This window comes from Myxine glutinosa, chromosome 2 (genome assembly GCF_964187855.1).
Source record: "Myxine glutinosa chromosome 2, kmMyxGlut1.1, whole genome shotgun sequence".
NCBI classification, from domain to species: Eukaryota; Metazoa; Chordata; class Myxini; order Myxiniformes; family Myxinidae; genus Myxine; species Myxine glutinosa.
Genome location: NC_136262.1, coordinates 27638044 through 27659057, shown reverse-complemented (window position 1 = coordinate 27659057; position 21014 = coordinate 27638044). Strand labels below are relative to the sequence as shown.

The 21014-nt window shown below is 42.5% G+C and overlaps 1 protein-coding gene across 3 annotated transcripts in view; it reads left to right on the top strand.

The window, feature by feature from the left end:
- The window catches only part of LOC137421956 (WD repeat-containing protein 7-like), a 523854-nt gene that overhangs the window by 379625 nt on the left and 123215 nt on the right, over positions 1 to 21014 (top strand). For all 3 annotated transcript variants that reach the window (XM_068108572.2, XM_078773034.1, XM_068108574.2), the window contains one exon: positions 12397 to 12598. In XM_068108572.2, the coding sequence (XP_067964673.2) occupies positions 12397 to 12598 (202 nt within the window). The remainder of the gene's footprint in view (positions 1 to 12396; positions 12599 to 21014) is intronic.

Sequence of the window (21014 nt, the reverse complement as noted above, 5' to 3'; positions counted from 1 at the left end):
GGAGTTTCTTTCACCCGTATTTGTTTGATTCACATTCCTATGCACCTCTAATTTATTATTAAAATATTTTAAGACCAACCTCGGCCCGCACGGGGCTGGTTATCTTCAACGAAAAGCATCACCAAACACCGGAACCAATGAGATTCGAGCATTTGAAAAAATATTTCTAAAACCAAATCACGCAATGGAGGCCGCCATCGACCGGATGCGGAAGTTTGCATAAAACAATTGCGAAAAAGTTCAATAGGAGTTTGTTTCACCCGTCGTTCTTTGATTCACAATCTAATGCACCTCTAATTTGTAATTAAAATACGTTAAGACCAACCTCGTTATCTTCAACGAAAATCGTCACCAAACACCGGAACCAATGAGCTTCGAGCATTTGAAAAAATATTTTTAAAAAGCTTATTACGCGTTTCGGAGGGTGAAAACGGCATCAAATATTCTAAAATTGACGAAGAATTATTTTTTAGAAATCTCGTGGCCGTCGGGGATAGTTTTTCACGGCCAGAAATACGGTATAAGCGGTTTACACAAAGAAAGAAAGCTCGGTTTGATTAACGACGTCGACAGTCACACATTGCCGTTGAAACGGCGCTATCGTCTGATCTGTCGGCACTGATCTTACTGCAAGCTAACTTCTTTTGGTGGAGGAAGCCGCAGTGCCCGGAGAGAACAAGCCCTGACAGCGACTGAAGTTAGAAGACGACACACATACAGTGAAAACGTATGTTAAGCCCAGTTAAAAATTCTTAAAATAGGCCTTAAGCTAGCACATCGTATAGTTACTTCCTTAAGCTTCTTGTGACATTTATTGTATGTAGGTATTGGGGGGGACTGTCTGCTCTTCTCTTTTACCAAGTCTTAGCAGGTACGGTACCTACACCGACCTACTATCAACTACTTAACCTACTGATGTCATCGTGATGGGTAAAATAGTGGCAAGAGGCTTTGGCTTCGCCGGCTCATTGCGGCTTTGAAGTCGTGTACTAGTAGGGCTTTTATATGCGAAATTTAACCAACATGTAGATTATTTTATTGACTGCTTCTTGTTACTTAATCTATTTTTATGGGATCCTATGGGATCCTATGGGATTTTTATGGGATCCTATGGGATTTTATGGGATTTTTATGGGATCCTGATTTTTTTTATGGGATCCCTAACCCCAACAACCCTAACCCTAACCCTAAGTGATGTCACTTCCTGAATGTGACGTCACTTCCTCTGTGACAGAGAAATAAATATAATAGGGCTTTTATATGTTGATTATTTGTAGATTTATATGTAGATTACAACAACAACATGCATTTTAAAGGCCATTTCCCCTGCTAGAGCGGGGGTTAGCCTTGCGGTCCCCATGACAATCTTCTCCATTTTGCCCTATTTTCTGCATCTCTCCTTGTTAACCCCGTTGCCCGCATTTCTTCTTCCACCATCTTTAGCCAAGTCTTTCTCGGTCTTCCCCATCCTCTGCTTCCTTCTACATTCATTTCCACCACTCTTCTCAACCAGTCACTTTCATCCTTCCTCAACACATGACCAAACCATCTCAACCTGTTCCTCTTCACAGCATCAATCACAGGCTCTATTCCCATCATATTTCGCAATTCATCATTTGTCTTCCTCTCTCTCAACGATACTCCGCACATCCGTCGAACCATTCACATTTCCACCCTTTCCAACCTTCGTTGCTGCTCTACGTTCATTACCCATGTCTCGCTCCCATAAATCATAACACTTCTCACACATGCAGCATACACCTTTCCCTTCAGCTTCAACGACACTCCCCTCATCATCAGCACGCCACTCAGTTCCCGAAACTTCTTCCATGCACATCTCACTCCAGCAACTGTTGCCGAGTCTGATCCACCTTCTCCATTCAGCATGTCTCCGAGGTAGCAAAATGTTTTCACACCTTCCAGCTTCACGCCGTCTCCAAGATCCAACTCAACATTTCCTCCATCTGCAGCTCCCTCTGTGCACACCTTACATTTGAATGTAGCTGCCACACTGGTTAATGACCCTCTCAGACCACTACATTTTTGATGAACCCACTCAGTGCACATTGTACATTGAATGGAGTTCACTCCGCCACCCTTCCTACACACAGCACAGGGCCACTTCCCAGTTCTTTCCACCTCACCACATGCTTTACCCCTTGCCATCACCTTCGTCTTTCCGATATTCACCTTCAGACCTTTTGTCTCCATACATTCCTTCCACGTGTTCATCTTTTCCTTCAGTCCATCCATACTTTCCGCAATCAACACCAGATCATCTGCATACAACAACTCCCACGGTAAACCCTCCTTTACGTTCTGAGCCAGCACCTCCATCACAGCTACAAATAGTAGTGGACTTAGTACCGACCCCTGATGCACTCCCACCTTCACCTCAAACTCACCACTGTTTCCGTCCTTCGTCCTTACAGCTGTGCGCGCTCTTTTGTACATTGCCATCACTACTCTGATCAACCATTCCTCCACTCCTAACTTCCTCAATGCCCATGTCAATACTTTGCGTGGTACCCTATTGAATGCTTTCTCCAGATCAACAAACCCAAGAAACAACTTCTTCCTCTTCTCCATGTACTTCTCCTGCAACTGCCTCACAATGAAAAGCGCATCTGTCGTTCCTCTTCCTGGCATGAATCCAAACTGCATTTCGTCGATCTTCACTTTCTTCCTTATCCTCCTCTCCAACACCCTTTCCAATACCTTAATTCCATGCTCCAATAACTTTATCGCTCGGTACGAGCCACACTCCAGAGGGTCACCTTTCGCCTTGTATAGAGGGACGACGGTACTCAGTTCCCAAGCCACTGGAATGCGGCCTTCTTTCATCACCAGATTACAGATCTCTGTCATTCTCTTCACACCCCAACTTCCTGCTGCCTTCAACATATCTCCCACAACTCCCGTCGGCCCTCCCGCTTTTCTACCCTTCATTATATGTAGATTACATGTAGATTATTTTATTCTCCTGCTGTATTTGATTTAATGATGAGGTATGATTTGCCAAAGATTTAAAATGCCTTTATGGAAATTATTTGTGATTTCAGAGAGAGTTCGGTTCATTGTTGTTGAAGATCCTTTTTGCAATACGAGTCGATTAGGGTTGACTTGGACTGATCTGTCCATAGCAATAGCACGATACCTGCGAAATCCCTAAAATAAATTTGTTGACCTTTGGCCTATGTTGACCTCAAAAATAATTGGTGGTTCAATTCAGTGACCTGATATGCAAATCCCCTTAAAATTTCAAGTCAATCAGATTAAAATTGAGGATTTTCGAAATTACACCTTAAATTGTTGACCTTTGGCCTATTTTGACCTTTTGGCTTATGTCGATCTCAAAAATAATTGGTGGTTGAATTAAATGACCAAATAGGTAAATCTTCTTCAAATTTCAAGTCAATCAGATCAAAATGTAGGATTTTAAAAATTTAACAAAATGGTTGACTTTTGGCCTATGTTGACGTTTTGACCTTTTGACCTCAACATCAATAGGGTCCTTCCTTATGACCGATTCTACTACTTGGTGAAGTTTCTTAAAGATCAGTTTAAAATTGTGACATGTAGGCAACTGACATACAAACAGACAGACAAACAGGTGGACAGACAAACAGACAGAATAACGCACTTGAAACTTCGTCTTCTTCGATTTTAGCAAGTAATTATAGTAGGTACAGGGGAGTTGATGAAACTTTAGGTATTCCCCTGATATGTGTACACACCTGTCCAATCAATGTGCCCTTTATCGGAACATAAGAGAGGATGAAGGGTTAATGCCCGAATCTTCAGTTTCTTCTTGCTTCCCATGGCGGTTAGTACCTCGATCAACGTCCCTTTCATTCCATCTTTCGTTCTTCCTGTCCACCAACGTAGATTGACACTAGACTTACCAACATGACTAGTTCTTCATTTTATATTGCCTGTTCCAATTCACAACATAACAGATCATTGTAGTATTGTGCATTGATCGTTTTACCGTATTCATAAAATCCAAATGAAGTCAACCGTTGAAGGCCGTACTGTTGAACCATACACTTTTTTGGGCTGAAAGCAAAACTTTTAATTTATTTAGTTATTTTATGTGGGCACCAATAATGTCTCTGGTCCATGTTGGCTCCTTTTCACTCTGGCATAAAATGATGAATCCTGGTGTCATCACATGTCACAAACTTCTTCAAGAAACATCCACGTCCCTCCGCTAGGAGCTCTATTGCAAAGGCCACATGAGTTATTTCAATCATATGTGAGGTCCTTTGCTAACTTCCTTGCATTAGCCTTATTGAATTTCAAGGCAAAGTGAATGATTGTTTCCATACTTCCATTACTGACATTCGGTTCTTCTGCAATTTGTCATCTACTAATCGAGCGATTCTTCAAAATTAGCTGTTCAACACATTTAATGTTTGCTTGTGTGAAAGTGTTTTGTCGTGCGTACGCGTGCTCAAGATCGCTCTCCAAATCGCAAACTCGGTATAACATTTAAAATTGGACAGACACTCTTTTGTGAGTTTCAGCCTGTTTGATGTCCTCCTCCACATGGAATTTCATGATACACCTCCGTTCCACAGCACACGTAGCGAGGTTGGTGAACACATTGATTTTACCCAGAATGCTTTGAGCAGCAATGATGCCACTTACTGGACATCTTGCTCATGGTAGGCAAAATCATTGCACAAAATTTCTCATTCAACTCTTATTTCTCCGTATTCTACAATAAAATGGTCCACGTCATCCTTTAACTACCCTCTACAAGGCCAAGGCTCACAGAGTCGTGAAATGATTGGATGAATGGATTTTGAAAGATGGAAAAGGACAGAAGGTAACAATTGTGCATTCAACTGGCAAACAAACATGGGTTGTTAGAAAAGGCGGTTGTGGCAGAGTTTAGCAGAAATAATAAAAGATCATGAATCTAAATGAGATGGCAGTGAGCTACAACCTGAAAACTGTGGAGGACGGAAGCTCATCGGACAGATATAGTGAGGCAATTCCACAGGTGGGAAGGAGGAGAGACATATACAAATGCAGGTGAACAAGAAGCCTGGACTGTGGAAGGTTGACAATGAGGAAGTTGTTAGATGATTGCTTGTTCGGTGATTGCAGAAGCAAGGAGAGACAGATGGCTGGAAGCAAAGGGGGTGGTAAGAGCAAGACCAAATTAAAGAAAGACTAAAAAAAAAACACAAACTCGTCTACTGTGAGAAAACATTCGGCCTTGTGAAACTATTTATAGACGGTTGATGCTGATGATTTCTTAGGCCTTAACCTCCACACCTTTCAAGAGCATGAGGTCGAGTCCAAAGGCCAACCTATAAGGAAGAACAGGACTCCATTGTCATTCAGCCAAATGACTTAAATGAAGTGAGAGGTTCTGCAGAACAAAGGAAGAACCTTGATTGTTACAGAAAACCCAGTGTGCACCTGGCTTTAGCAGAGAGCTTAGAGATTATGTATATGTGCCAAGGAGAGGTCATGGTTTATGGTAAGGAGCAAGATTTCAAGGGTCAAAACTTCTTCCAAAGGTTGATTCCTGAAGTAACTGGTGAAACTAGCTAAATCCAGGACTACTGCTCACCTCCGCTCATTCGTTCCACTTTTTCCTGCGTGTGGAACAAACTTCCACATCCTCTTCAATCTCATTCTTCCGTCCAGGTATTCAAGACAGTTGTTCACCACCATCGCAGATCGTCCCTCATCCAAAACTATGATCTTTTCTGCCCTCGTTACCCCCCAACCCCATCCCAATTCCTCCTTCCAAATTTCCAGTTTTCCGTCCCGAGAGTTTCCTTCTGTATCCATCCCTAGCATTCTCTCCTGCCCCTCATTCCCACCCATTGTTTGTCCAAGTCTGCCTCCATCTTGGCCTTCAACTCTGTTGTTGGTGTTTTCCCCTCTTTGAACTGTTCCTTTTGTCTTGCTGCGTCCTGATCCGTTCAGTGTACTACTACTCACTCTTCCACAATCCTCGACTATGCATGAAAACTCGATGAGCTTACTTTAAAATCCTTGTAGAGAGTAACTGTGTGGATTATAAGAAGCAGACCGACCAGTTGTTAGTTCGGTGCATATCTGTCTTTGCACCATTGTGGATGAAGGGCCTGCTAAAATGACTGGCAGAGGAGAGGCCATCAGAGTTGAGGGTTTTTGAGAACATGCACTTTCCTGAGGACAGACATATTTATTTGTACTTTATGGAGTGACGTAAAGCCCTCCTGAGTTGGGTTTTCTTTCCAAGTCGAGAAAGCAAGCTGCTTGGAAGCAACTGCCTCACCATTAGCTTCCACGTATCCAGGCCGAAAGGACGAGCAGGATAAGTGCAGGCAGGATGAAATGAACCTGTGCATCAGAGAGAGTGCAAGGATATGTGAAAGCATTCTCCAGAGTAATTAGTATCAGGTGCAGAGGTGATTTTAGCCAGTCCTTGAGTGCAATAACTTTGTTGGAGACATTCCCAGTTGGCCTGTGCGACTTGCCAGACTCTGCATATCTTGTGCAGTTCTTCACGAGCACCAAATCGATAGCAGCCTTCATGTGCACTTGATCAGAGGGGGCAGTTGGGTCTGAAGAAGAGCTGGAGGTGTCAGCATGAAAATTTGTCACTACTCATTACCAGATTCCATGGAATCACTATGAGAGTCATCTTGGAAAATTTACTGATTGCTTCAGGTATGATACCTGACAAGGCCATGGCAACAGTTCCATGAGTTGATGTAACATTTTGGGTGTCCAAGCAGCAGATGCAGTGGCAGATGAAGTCACCACAATTAAAGAAAAGGGGTTTGGGGTGAGTGGTTAACAACAAGCATGTGGGATGAAAGTGAGGAGTATATCAAGTCATCATTGAGGGATCCGGGAATGGTGGGGCTACACCACAGAGGAACAGCAAGTGATTACAGAGGGCTATGTGGAGTCAGGGATTGTTCCTGATAGTTAAGATGGGTTATCAATGTGTATTGGCTGTGGTGAACCGCGTTTCTGCGAAAGACTTCCCTGAAAGCAAATCTATGTTGAACAGACAACATCTCACGGAGAATCAGCAGCCCTTAAAAAAAGTTTGCATACATTAAAAAACAAGGCCTCATAAAGTGTTTTGTTTCTATTGCCACAAATTCCTTGGGATCTTTCTTACCAAAAGGATCAAAGAAGTCAGTTTTTCCTGAAAGCCAGTTTGTCTCGTTTTTTTTTCTGTTCTTTTTCGATGATTCTGAAGTTTTTATCTGAAGAAAAGTTGTTTTTTTCTGAATTTTTTTATTCGGAAGAAACGTCCATTTTTACAAAATCAGCTGAGATCGTATGTTAAGGGTTAATTTTATTGTCATTATTATTATTATTTCAGCTCATAAATCAATACCCTGTATCACATGACCCTTCATGGGATTCTTAGTTGCTTTAGTTATAATGGATGGAACAGATCAACGAGCATTTATCAATGTGGATTGGTTGTTTGTATAATCTATATGTTGCAGTTGTTGTTCTGCAACCTTTCTTTCAGCAGAATGTAAATTTTGTTTTTCTTCTCGGGAAATTTTGCTTGGTGCTGCATTTTGCAAAGCGGCATTTTATCGGCCATCCTAAATTACCTTGGGTGGGCATTTATAAAGGTCAAATGAAAAGTTTGGGATTGGGGTCGCATGAAGACCATACCAGGTGAAGCAGAAAGATAACCCTCTTTCTGAAGGTCACACATGAGTTGAGCGGATTTTTTTCATCAATAAATTCACCTGAGACTACTTCAGGTCCCAAAAGCTGAGAATACAAATTGTTTATCGTGATGCTTTCGGCCAGATTTGGAACCACAACCTCAAAAATAACAGCCTAATATTCTCACTACTTGACCATATAACAAGGTAGCACAGGTACTAGGTAGTGCATTTGTCCTTGAGCTGTGTTGTTGTTCTTGTTGTTCTTGTTGCTGTTGTTGTTGTTGTTGTTGTTAGATAGCCCCGGACAGTTCTCTCGAACAAGCCCGCGACACGGGGACAGCCGATCAATCTAGCAGGAGCGACCCAGAGATCCCCCACATCCAGGATGATGTACCCTGCTTTCACAAAGTCAGGGCCACGGCAGAGTTATCGAGAGAGAAAGAGAAAAAGAAAGAGACAAGAGGGAAAGGGTCGGTCCATGGGGACTGATCGGCACTCTGACTGGGACTGTGCTGCCCTGACAAATCCAGGCAGCAGGGAAGAATGGGTAAGATTTGGCTCCTGAGTTGCGTTGGGGGGTACAACCACCATTTGGGTCTGGGTTGGATTGCCGACCTAACTATAAACTGTTGGATTGGTGTTCCACCAGTAGGCCGATACATTAATGAGAGCACCATCCCTCGGGTGGACGTTAAGCTATGGACCCATCTGCAAGCATTAGCTGGTGGGTGCTGAAGATCCTGTGGCATCTTCTGCGAAGAATAGGCAATCTTAGTCGGCATATTGGCTCTCAGTTCCTGACCGAACATGCATAGGTATGGTATCAGGAGCACAGTTGCACATCAGTATTAATGTATGCAGAGGGCTGAATGTAAAATAATAAAAGGCAGTGTCCGTCTGTCTATCCATCCATCCGTCCATCTGTCTGTCCATCTGTTTCCTCCATAACTCCAAAACCATGAAACCTAGTGGCCCCAAACTTTGCATGCATACACTTGGACCTCCTATAGATTGCAATGATGAAAACTGGGTGTTTGGATGTGTTATAACACCCTTTTTGAAGATGATTAACGAGGTGCTCATACGAAAAAAAAATCCGTTGTGGTGGCTTACCAATATGGAGGCCCACCATCTTGGTCAGCCCACTGCACCTCGTTGGGTTCTTAAGCCGCCATTTTGTTTCAGCCTCCTGAAACTTGCCTTGCTTTGGTAACACGATCGATTATCATTACATAATTGAAGCATTTATCATCAAAATCTGGATTCAGATATGAGGATTGGATGCTGTAAACTAAATAATCTCCAAATCTGGAGTGAAACCTGACAAAATTGACCATATCTTGTGATTTTATAAGTGTATATATGCATTTATTTAAGCAAGGCTCTGATTTTCAGAATCATTGGAATCTCCCGCGATGAAGCTAACTCCAAGGGCCTTTCACTCACTCACCGCAGGCAGGTTGGTGGTCTCTCTGTATTCTACCGACTCCTCTCCAGCCTAGCTCCCCCAGCTCTGTCTGTGCTCTGTCCACCAAATATTCCTCCAGGTCGCACAAGATCTGCCAGCAACACTCTTAAATGGTTAAATTGACAAAATCAAGACTCTCTGCTCACCTTCACTCTTTCATTCCTTTTCTCCCACCTCTGGAACAAACTCCCTCACTCTCTTCAATCCCACTCCTCCCTCCAGGTCTTTAAAACAGCTGTTCACCACCATCTCTTATCTTTCCCCATCCAAAACCTTGATCTTTTCTACCCCCGTTAATTCACCCCAGATCCACTTTTTTGAAATACCGACTTATTTTCTGGAAGTTCTAGCAGTGTCCATGTGTTTTATACCTCTCCCAACTCCCCCAAAGCCCTCCGCCTCCCACATTTCTCCCGATGTCCCTGCTCTCAAATGTTGTGTTTGTGTCCTTCTCCCTCTCTCCCCATCTTGTCTGCCGCTCCCCTTATTTTTTGTGTTTTGTGTGTCGGTTTGACTTTTTGTGTGATTAATGTTAGCTCTTTCACGAGCCTCGATCTTGTATACAAAAAAATATATATATATTATTCCCACACGTATATACAATGATCGGTAGGCAGACACACAGAGCAGCACTTAGTCAGTCTTATTCCAAATTCCCAGACTCGGGCCCATCACACTCACACAGGGAATTGCAGGCAGGTTGATGTTCCGGCCAAACGCGCCGACGTGGTCGTCCAGGATCGGCCCCGTCCGGCTCTCCACGGTCCCAGCACGTCCCGCGAAGAAGGCAAGCAGGCGGTGGAAGGATCCTCGTCGTGCGTCTCCCAAACAAAAGGCAGCCGATGAGGTAGAAAGGAAAATACGCGTCTCTCAGCGCGGCTGGCGGTTACACAGCGCGTTATCACTCGCGTAACTCAATGCACTGTACGCGGCTCGGCTTCAAGCTCAAATCGAGTGTTGCTTTATATTAGTGCGTATCCTGGTTCATGCGCGTTTTCCGCCGATCGCGTTTCTCTCAAAGTCCTCTTCGGCTCACCACGCTCCTTCAACTTCTCACCTCTTCTGTAACTCACCGCACTGCTGGAACTCAACTCCTCTCCACTCAACTCCACTCAACTGCTGGTGCTCAGTCCTCTTGGGGGCTTTGAGCAACGGCTTATATGGATACGCCCTGAACCTTCTCGAACCGTCTCGAACCTTCCAACCACGCCCTGTGACGCAGTGCTGCCGCCACACCCTCTGAGCTCTGATTAGCGGCTCGCGCTTACCGTCAGCTCCTCTGCCGCCCTCATTCGGTCCCGCCCCGACCCTCCTAGCCGGCCTCGTGTTAATTCGCGACAAAATGAACCAAAGGAAGCGCAAAGGGGCATGAGGCTAGGGAGGCGGGATAGTCAATAGAAGTAGGACCCATTCTCCTTACTCTACTCAACATAGAACTAACATAGCAAAAGGACTAAGCTCACAAATACGAAGAAATAACTATACTATCGCGAGGCTACATGTTGTTATGTGACTAACTATGAGGGTGAATTTTAACCTTTATTATACTGACTGTACAAAACTCAAAACCGCAACAATATCATTGTCTTTTCTACGATTCACTTTTTTAGGTTTCTCTTTGTACATTTTATGATCAATCATGTCCAGAATTGCTTCCATGTGTTGGATTGGGAATTCCTCTTGATCGTCCTCTTCCATTAATCTGTTCACGATTTGCCAAACTTCTTTTAGTTGTTTTCTTTTTTTTAAGGTATTGATCTTTATTCTGCTGCTGTTAAGTAATGTACAGATATTTGATTTGTTAAGATCTAACCATTCATTTACGATTTGTTGTGGTGTGTCTGTAATTGGACATTTACGTCCATAGTTATGCTCTCTTTGTCTCTGAGAGTCTCATGATAAGGTGTTAAAAATAGAGGCAATTTTGTTTTGTCCATTATGTTGTGTATACGTGTCATTAATTCTTTCATTTAATCCATAAGGGTAAGCAGTTCTTAATTCTTTAATCCAGAAAAGTTCTCTACACTCACGCAATTGTGTGAACGTTTTATCTTCCATCCCATTCTTTTTTCGGCCATGTCCGCTTTTCTTTTCCATAACCTGAACACTGAAGCCCACATTTTTACAATATCCATAAGTAAAGGGACGAATAAGTAGTGGACAACCAGTAGTTTTATCTGGGTTTTTCATGCCGCTCCTGTGTGCATTCATTCTTACATTACATCTCTGCATTGTTTCACCAACATATTGCATCGCACATTTGCTACAGGTCAATAAGTAAACTATATTTGAGGTTTTACATGTAATTAATTATTTTGTTTCTTTTAACTTGTAAGATCTAGCCGTTACTGTACAATTAATTATATTGTTTGTGGCAAATACAAGACAAGTTTTGCAATTGCAAATCCCACATTTACGCACTTTGCATTCAGACAAGTGTTCCCCATTGGCTAACCCAGAATGGCCACCTCCTACAGCCTGGATATCTGAGTAAACTACAGCATTACCTTGTCGAGGAACACAAATCCTCCGAGGAGGGCTAGTCCCCTGGGAGGCTAGTTCAGCTGGGGGCTGCCCTGCTTCACCTTCAACTTTGTTTAATTTCATCACTTTCATACTTTGAAATGTAGTTTAACAAACACATTAAAATCATATAAATATAGAAGAAACTTGTAAATATATAAGAAACAGTATAGTGGATTTTCCACCAAAAGATAATGACAAATCAGTGGGAGAAGCCTCACAAAAAGAAATGTCAATCATCACACACATCTCGTTTTTTCATTTTTGTTCCTCACAATTCTGTCTCTCTTATTCACACAGACACACACACACACACACACACACGCACATGGGGACACAAACACACGGGGACACGGACACACACACACACACACACACACACACACACACACACACACATACACACACACCATTCAAAGACTTATGGGAAGTTACGAGGGTGGCAATTTGACATGTCACCCTGAGCGTCATTTTTCCTTGATACTCCACTGTACTTGCGATCTGTTTTTAAAACTCCCTCTAAATGATGGACCCAGATTGCATATATCATATTCCCGTCAGGAAGCGACTCATTCTTACGCGGCAATGCCAGGTACTTTTGCTAGTAAATAAATAAATCCTAGTCCAATATTTACTCGCTAACAATGACCAATAGTCCAATACTGTACCCAATTTGCATCAATTTATTGGGTTCATTTTGATTTTGTTTTTCCAAGTTACACCTTTTCTACTTATGTTGCTACCTAGGTTCTATTCTTACACTTCTCCTGATTGAACCTTGCTTCTGCGGAGTATCGGAGATACCTGGGCCATTCCAGACCTGCTTTCATTGGGCTGCCCTGGATGTGCTCCACAGAGGTCTGCCTGTATTTTCCAGGCACCTGCAGATTCCAGCACTGCTGCCTATCCTATTGGTTCTTGGTTGGGCCCCTGGATCATATCAGCCCTGGTGAGGTCCACCTGTTTGCTAAAGTGTTTTCTTATAATTTACCTTTTTCCTTACTATTTAATTGAAGGTGCATCTACTGTATTTCCATTTCACACATTACATCATATTTTGATTCTACACCTAATGTACCTGACCTGTTGATACTGATATGTTGTACAATCTTGTCATATGGGTAAAAATTATTGTCTATTTTCTCATGGTTATTAGTTCGTGCCAATTTAAAATAATGTTTTAAGTATAAAGTTACAAAACCCGTTGAGGAGTGGGGATATTGTTTGGCAATATCATTAATATTATGCTATTATCATAGGTGCTGTTATTACTTTTGTAATGAGAAGCGGCTTTGGAAAAACGCCATGAAAAACTCCTTGGAAGAACTCCACGTTAGCGGCAGGGTCGTGTTAGTAGCCCTTGTGGGGTATATAGACTTCAGTAGATCTATGATCAGGTGCGTTCGTCGACATGATAAGCATTGACTGATGTCCGGATTCCTCCAAATTTATTTCAGTTCAGTGATAAATAACAAATAAACATTTTAAAATGTAATCGTACGTGTTTGTGGTTTATAATATTTTTACTTCTGGTCGAGGTGCTCTCACGAAAATGGCACGATAAGCTTTTTATAAACGTTAACATGGCGGCGTTTGGCCAAGGAGGAAACACCCTTTGGTGAGACGACATATTATGAGTGTTAAAAATTTTTGTAATAACATTAATATTATCATTCGTTTTGTTATTAGAAACATCCTTGGAAAAACGCCACGATAAAGCTGGCTTAACACGGATATACACCTCGACACGCAACCCCATTGGCAGGGAAAAGCCCCTCGATGGAGAAACTCCCAATTGGGGGGGGGGGGGGCGGAATTAATTCGCTACAACCTTCATTGTGTGACCCTTTGTCTCCCTGTCAAGTTTGGTTGAGATTGAATAAATAACGACAGAATGTATCGTGGTCAAACATCATCAGACAGACAGACAGACAGACAGACAGACACAGCAAATTGCATATTTTAGTATAATGATGATAGTGATAAACTATTTTTAAAAGAAGAAATATTTTCAGAGAATATTGTCCATACCTGCTCTGCTGAGTGTTTTCTGGGCTCATATGTTCAGACATTCTATTGAATGTTGGGTTCACTTTGAGGCAGCCCTTCTTCAAAGCAAAAGATGTCTGATGAAGGTTAACACTCGAAATGTCAGCTTCTCCTGTTAGCTTACCTCAAATCAACTTCATGCTGATTTCTTCAATTGGTACACTCTTGTATTGCATGGCTCATATCCTAAGACCGAAGCCATACTCCTTTGCCCTGGGGCAATGTAATTTGAGCTGATTACCTTAACATCACTTCCTGGGTACCCTATTGTTAATATTGCAAGAACCCACGCAACAGGAAGGTGCGGAGATAGTGTACTTACCTCTGAGCTGAGTCTAGTTCGATTCTTGACCCAACTATAGACATTCAGATTGGTACTTTGCAGACCGAGTTCGATTCCTTACCCTAACGAGGCCTAGAGAGGAGATGTGCACCACTGGGTCTATTTACACATCGAAATGCCAGCATGGCACCCCTACAATTTGTCAGATCACCTTTGGTTCGGAAGGTGTCGTATTTGTACATAAATTACAGAATCCCACATCTCTACAATGTCTCCAACTCAAGAGCACTCCTTATTTATGTATAATTGTTTGGGCGAGCATGCTATTATATGTGACCCATATCCAAGTGTATGTGACCCATATCCAAGTGTATGTGACCCGTATACACACTATATGTGACCCGTAAGCCTGGTGTTGGCTTAGAGGTTAGGGTGCCGGCTTGGGATCCGAGGATCCTGGGTTTGAATCCCGGTCGATCGCTGAATTAATGCCAGGGTGGTTGACTCAGCCTGTCATCCTCCGAGGTCGGCAAATTGAGTAGCAGCTCACTGGTAATTCCCTGTGTGTCACCAACGTTATCAACATTTAAAAATTGCTTCTTTGTATGACTTGGATGATATCGTTTGATGGTCTGACTCTATGCATCCTTATGATAATTCATGGACTGGTGTGTATGAGAGTTTGTGTAAGACACCACAGAAATATCTAGATGATGACTAGTCTTTGATGCCAGTTTGAGATATCTTTCCTCCCACGAAATGTTATGGCAGATAGAGAGGCTAAAGAGTTCCAAGGACCGCACCTCTATCAGTGGTTTGGCCCTAGATGCGGAAAATGATACTTTGATTTATTATCCTTGTGGAAAGACTGTATGAGAGTTTGTGACTTGCTCGCATTGAACATCATGTTTGATGTAGATGGCCAGCGGCTGATATCCTTCAGGTCTGATGAAAGGGATTCAGTAGTAGCAAGCCTTCCACAAGAGTGACGTAACGGCACAAGATTCAGTGGCACAAAAGCTGGTCTTCAGGAGAATACAACAAACAACAACAGGCATTTTAAGGCCATTTTCCCTACGAGAGCGGGGTTATCCTTGCGGTCCCCATGACGATCTTCTCCATTTTGCCCTATTTTCTGCATCTCTCCTTGTTAACCCCCTTGCCCGCATTTCTTCTTCGACCATCTTTAGCCAAGTCTTTCTCGGTCTTCCCCATCCTCTACTTCCTTCTACATTCATTTCCATCACTCTTCTCAACCAGTCACTTTCATCCTTCCTCAACACATGACCAAACCATCTCAACCTGTTCCTCTTCACAGCATCGATCACAGGCTCTATTCCCATCATCTTTCGCAATTCATCATTTGTCTTCCTCTCTCTCAACGATACTCCGCACATCCACCGAACCATTCGCATTTCCACCCTTTCCAGCCTTCGTTGCTGCTCTACGTTCATTACCCATGTCTCGCTCCCATAAATCATAACACTTTTGGTCTTCAGGAGAATCAGATAGATTATTAATATACAGTAGATGAATAATAAACATAGGTTCTGAGTTGCTGCCTTGTGAAACTCCAGCCTGAAGGGAAAAATCATGAGAAAGGACAATATTAAGGAGCACCTGCTGTTTCCATTCATAGATAAAATCAGACGACTGCTTGAGAAGGAAATCCTGAATACCAAGGGATGGGAACTAGAAATGAAGGTGGGATGCTAGACAAAGTTAATGACTCAAGAGATATCCAGAGTGATGGCACTAACCTCTTTGCAGTGTGAGTTCTTAAAATATTGTCATGTCAGACAGCCTCCATAAACACGGGCCGTCTGCTCCGGGATCTTTCGTCCCGCAAATGGCCAAACGGTTTCTAATTACTGCGTTCCCTTTAATTAATCTACTCTTTACCGATCTCTAAGGTCACCCAAATGAACCAAAATTGATGGCACACGAAATGAGGGAGATGGATTGAGCACGTTTCTTAACTTTTAAAAAGTTTATCTATGAAGAATATGGAGGGGAAAGGTGGATGGGACAAAAGTTCAGATCAAGCAATGTAAATCGACAGATACAAAGAGGGATTGGGCAATATGGAAACTTATATACAAGGATGATAAATAAATAAAACCTAACCCACGCTCAGCACCACAGATCGCACTTGTACAAACATACCTATTATGCAGGTGTTCGTTGGTGGACGTTGAAGATCCCAAGATGTCTGTCCTTCCTGAAGAGTAGGCAAGCCATCACCGGCACCTTCACCAAATTACGAATTCCTGCCTTAACCAGCAGGGCGCACTGCATCAGAGGCACAGCCGTGCTCCCAGCAATGGTGCAAACCAGTAGCCACAGGCTGCACACAAAAAGGATGATGACCCGTAAACTCCAGGTTAACTTACTGCACCGATGAAGCCAATCCACACTTAAACCTCTCAACAACCTGCTGTTATATCTGTTTTGCCAAGCTATTCTTAAACTTCTTGCCAATCTACCTTATCTACCTGGCAACCGACCTATAAGCAGAACTCAATAAGTACCTCCCTCACTGAAAGTGTACCGAGGTTGTTTTCAGTCCTGTTTGTTTGTTTCAAGTATATTGGTTGGCCTTGTACGTTATTCTGTCTGTCTGTCTGTCTGTCAATCACCTATAGGTCACAATTTTAAACTGATCTTCACGAAACTTCACCAAATGGTAGAGTTGGTCATAAGGTTAGAAGCGTATTGATTTCAAAGGTCAAAGGTCATCTTGAGGTCCAATTTCTAAAATTGTCATTTTTCATCCGATTGACCTGAAAGTTGAACAGCATTTGCATATTATTCACTAAATTGGGAAACAAATTATATTTGTGGTGAAACAGTCAAAAGTCAACTCAAGGTCAAACTTCTAAAATCATCAATTTTCATCTGAAAAATCGTTAATTTTCATCCGACTGACCTGAAAGTTAAATAGCAATCGCATAATACATCACATTTTTGGGGGGAAAACTGACTATTTTTGGGGTCAAAATGTCAAAGGTCAACTCAAGGTCAACCTTCTAAAATCATAAATTTGCATCTGAAAAATAATCAATTTTCATCCTACTGAGTTGAAATTTTAAGAGGATTTGCATATCTGGTAAATAAATTCAACCACGAAGTATTTTCGAGGTCAACATAGGCCAAAAGGTCGACATAGGCCACATTTCTAAAATCCTCAATTTTCATCCAATTAACTTGAAATTTTAAGAGGATTTGCACATCTGGACACTGAATTCAACCACCAAGTTTTTTGAGGTCAACATAGGCCAAAAGGTCAACATAGGCCAAAAGGTAAACATAGGCTAAATTTCCAAAATCCTCAATTTCCATCTGATTAACTTGAAATTTGAAGAGGATTTACACATCTGGACACTAAATGCAACCACCAAGTATTTTTGAGGTCAACATAGGCCAAAAGGTCAACATTGGCCAAATTTCTAAATTCCTCAATTTTCATCTGATTGTCTTGAAATTTTAAGAAGATTTGCATACCAGGTCACTGAATTAAACCACCAAGTTTTTTGGGTCAACATAAGTCAAAAGGTCAACATAGGCCAGATTTTCTAAAATCCTCAATTTTCATCCGATTGACTTGAAATTTTGAAAGGATTTGCATATCTGGACACTGAATTCAACCACCAACTATTTTTGAGGTCAACATTTGCCAAAAGGTAAACATAGGCCGAATTTCTAAAATCTTCTATTTTCATCTGATTGACTTGTATATTTTAAGAGGATTTGCATACCAGGTCACTGAATTCAACCACCAATCCGTTTTGGTCATCATAGGCCAACAACATATTTAGGGATTTCACAAGTATCATGCTCTGCACGACATATTTCTTGTTTTTTTTGTGTTTGAGAAGGATATCTCAAAAATAATTTTTATTTTTTTTAATTTTTTTGTATACAACATCGAGGCTCATGAAAGACCGAACATTAATCACACAAAAGCTCAAACCGACACTTAAAACACAAAATAAGGTGAGCGGTAGACAAGATGGGGAGAGAGAGGGAAGGAACAAACACAACATTTGAGAGCAGGGACATCGAGAGAACTGTGGGAGGGAGAGGGCTGGGGGTAGGTGGGAGAGGTATAAAACATATGAACACTGCAAGGACTTCCAGGAAAGAAGTAGGAATTTCAAAAAAGTGGATCTGGGGTGAATTAGCAGGGGTAGAAAAGATCAAGGTTTTGGATGAGGGAAGATAAGAGATGGTGGTGAACAGCTGTTTTAAAGACCTGGAGGGAGGAGTGGGATTGAAGGGAGTGGGGGAGTTTGTTCCAGAGGCGGGAGAAAAGAGGAATGAAAGAATGAAGGTGAGCAGAGAGTCTAGATTTTGGCAGTTTAAACATAAGAGGGTTGCTGGCAGATCTTGTGCGACCTGTAGGAATATTTGGGGGACAGAGCACAGAGAGAGCTGGGGGAGCAAGGCCGGAGAGGAGTCGGTAGAAGACAGAAAGACCACCAACCTGCCTGCGGTGAGTAAGTGAAAGGCCCTCGGAGGTAGCTTCATCGCGGGAGATTCCAATGATTCTGAAAGCTTTGGTTTCAACAACGTGAAGATGAGCTAGGTGTGAGGCAGGAGCACCGACCGGCCCAGAGGGGGGAACAGTATTCCATTGAGCTGCGGATGAAAGCCTTGCATGTGGTGAGGAGCTCAGGTGTGCCAAGGAAGGACTTCGCACGACGGAGGATGCCCAGTCGGCGACTGGCTTTGGAGGCCAGCTTGGAAATGTGGTTTTCCCAGGAAAGGTCATGGCAGACAGTGAGACCCAAAAGCTTGAGTGACAGAACTTCTTGGAGAGGATTGTTGAGAAAGTAGATGGGAGGGTTGTCCAGTCGATCTTTTTGGAGAGACATCGTAAGAGTGTGAGATTTGTCAGGATTGAAAGACATGTTCCACTTGTTTGCCCAGTCTGTGATTTTGTCCAGGTCTGCAGAGAGTGAGGATGCTGCAGACTGTCGATCTGAGGGATGAGGAATGGAGCGACAGAGAGTGGAGTCATCAGCAAAGAGATAGAGAGGATTTTCCAGAGAGTCGGAGAGATCATTGATAAAGACCAGAAAAAGCACAGGGCCCAGAACACTGCCTTGGGGAACTCCAGCCTGTACAGGAAGGGGAGATGAGAGAAATCCATTCAGGCCCACACGTTGACTACGACCAGAGAGGAAGTCCGCAAGCCATGCGCGTGGAGATTTCCATGGATACCATAGGAGGAGTGTTTGGTGAGCAGAGCGGGGTCCCAGACCGTATCGAAGGAGTTGTTGATGGGTTCAGCCGCAATTTGGTGGAGAGGTTTGGTGTGTGACAAAGGCCAATTGATTAGATTTTGGTGAAGATCTGGATCCGGATACTATAATTTTAAAGTGATTCTTCACCATTGAGTGATCGGGTCAAAAGGATCTAAAAATCATGATATCTCAAAAGCTTATGGACGGATTCCAACAAAACTTAGTGGATAAGTTTGGTTTGTGATAAGGCTGAATTGATTCGATTTTGGTGAAGATCTGGATCCGAAGCTAAGCATTTTAAAATTTCTTTTGTGAATCTTTACCATTGAGAGATGGGCCCTAAAACGATATTTCAAAACGTTATGGATGCGTTATGATTCCATTTTGGTTTAAGTGCGAATCCTGATCTGGCCTATCAGTGGGATACAAAACGTAAACTGTTCAGCCTGGCAGAGGTATGCTGTCTACTACCTACCGTTCTAGTTGTTTCTATTTTTGAAATAACCTTTCCTTATCGACTCTTCCCAATCTATGGATGGCATCTCAAAGTCATCTTGCTGACAAGATCACATCTGTACAAGTATGACGGTAAATGTTGATGTCCTTGTCTCAGTTATATGACTTTGAGATTCAAAACCTCTGTTCTCACTAATATTTTCTTCTTCCATTTGATTTGCTGTTGAAAAAAGGGGGGAAACCTCCATTTTTTGAGGACCTCAATACAGTATACTTGAAATGTATCTGTGGCACAATAAATATACATTTACTTACAGGCGGAGAGTAAAATTAGTATTGGTGACATTGTTCTCATGTGCTGAGCATTTCTATCTTAGTGAAATTTCCCCATTAAGTGTCAAATGTGGTTGGCCGAGCTCTAAGCTTTGGGATTCATTGCAGAGCTTAGAATCAGGTTATGATGTTTTGGATCATAGGGTTGAAGATTAAGCTTTGGGTCATCTTTAAGCTCCCCATTAGTGTACGGATTAGGCTTTTACTTTGCGTGTACTTTCCTTTCGACCTACCTTAGGAAGGGCCACAAAATGCAGTCGACATGGCAGCATCAGGCTTTGTAAAGCTAGGCCTTCGAGCTTGGGGCACTGCGGAAAGCTTTTGGCATGGCTCCCTTGACTCGATAACTCGTTCACAATCTCCATGAAAATCATTTTGGTCACATTGTTGAGTTTTGTAGGGAGCAAGGTCATGGCCTGAAAGCTTCGATAGCTAGGCCTCAATACTAAGCATGCATTGGCTTCACAGACTATAGGAAGATTTTTAAAAACATCGTAAATAAGGGGATGGCTTTTGTAGAAGGTTTTCATTGAGAGAATGAATGCAGCAAAACCTGGGAATGAAATAAACGTATCGTTATTGGCCTGAAAATTGTTTTCAAAGGCACATGGCTTGGGGTGACTTCCATTTTCTTGTCCCTCTGTTGTTTGTTTTTGTTTTCTGAATTGGCCTTCAAGCGGCTGCCCCAGCAGAGATCCGAATACGTCAGGTGCATTCTAATGAACCCAATACTGCCCAAGTCAGCAGAGGGCAGAAAGGTCCTGTTAGTTTGACCTGTGCCCTTTGACCTCTTCTGTGAGTTACAGCTGGAGTTTTTTTTGGGAATCGGAGAGGCCAAAGGAGTCTGGGTTTTGGATGACTCAGGAAAGGAGATAAAACTGGATACTCCGTTGGATCATTAATTATCCCCATTTTATGCTTTTGCCAAAATGGAATTATGAACAACCTTTCTTTTCGTCTGGACCATTTCAGTGGCATTCTGCTTAAAAAAGAGA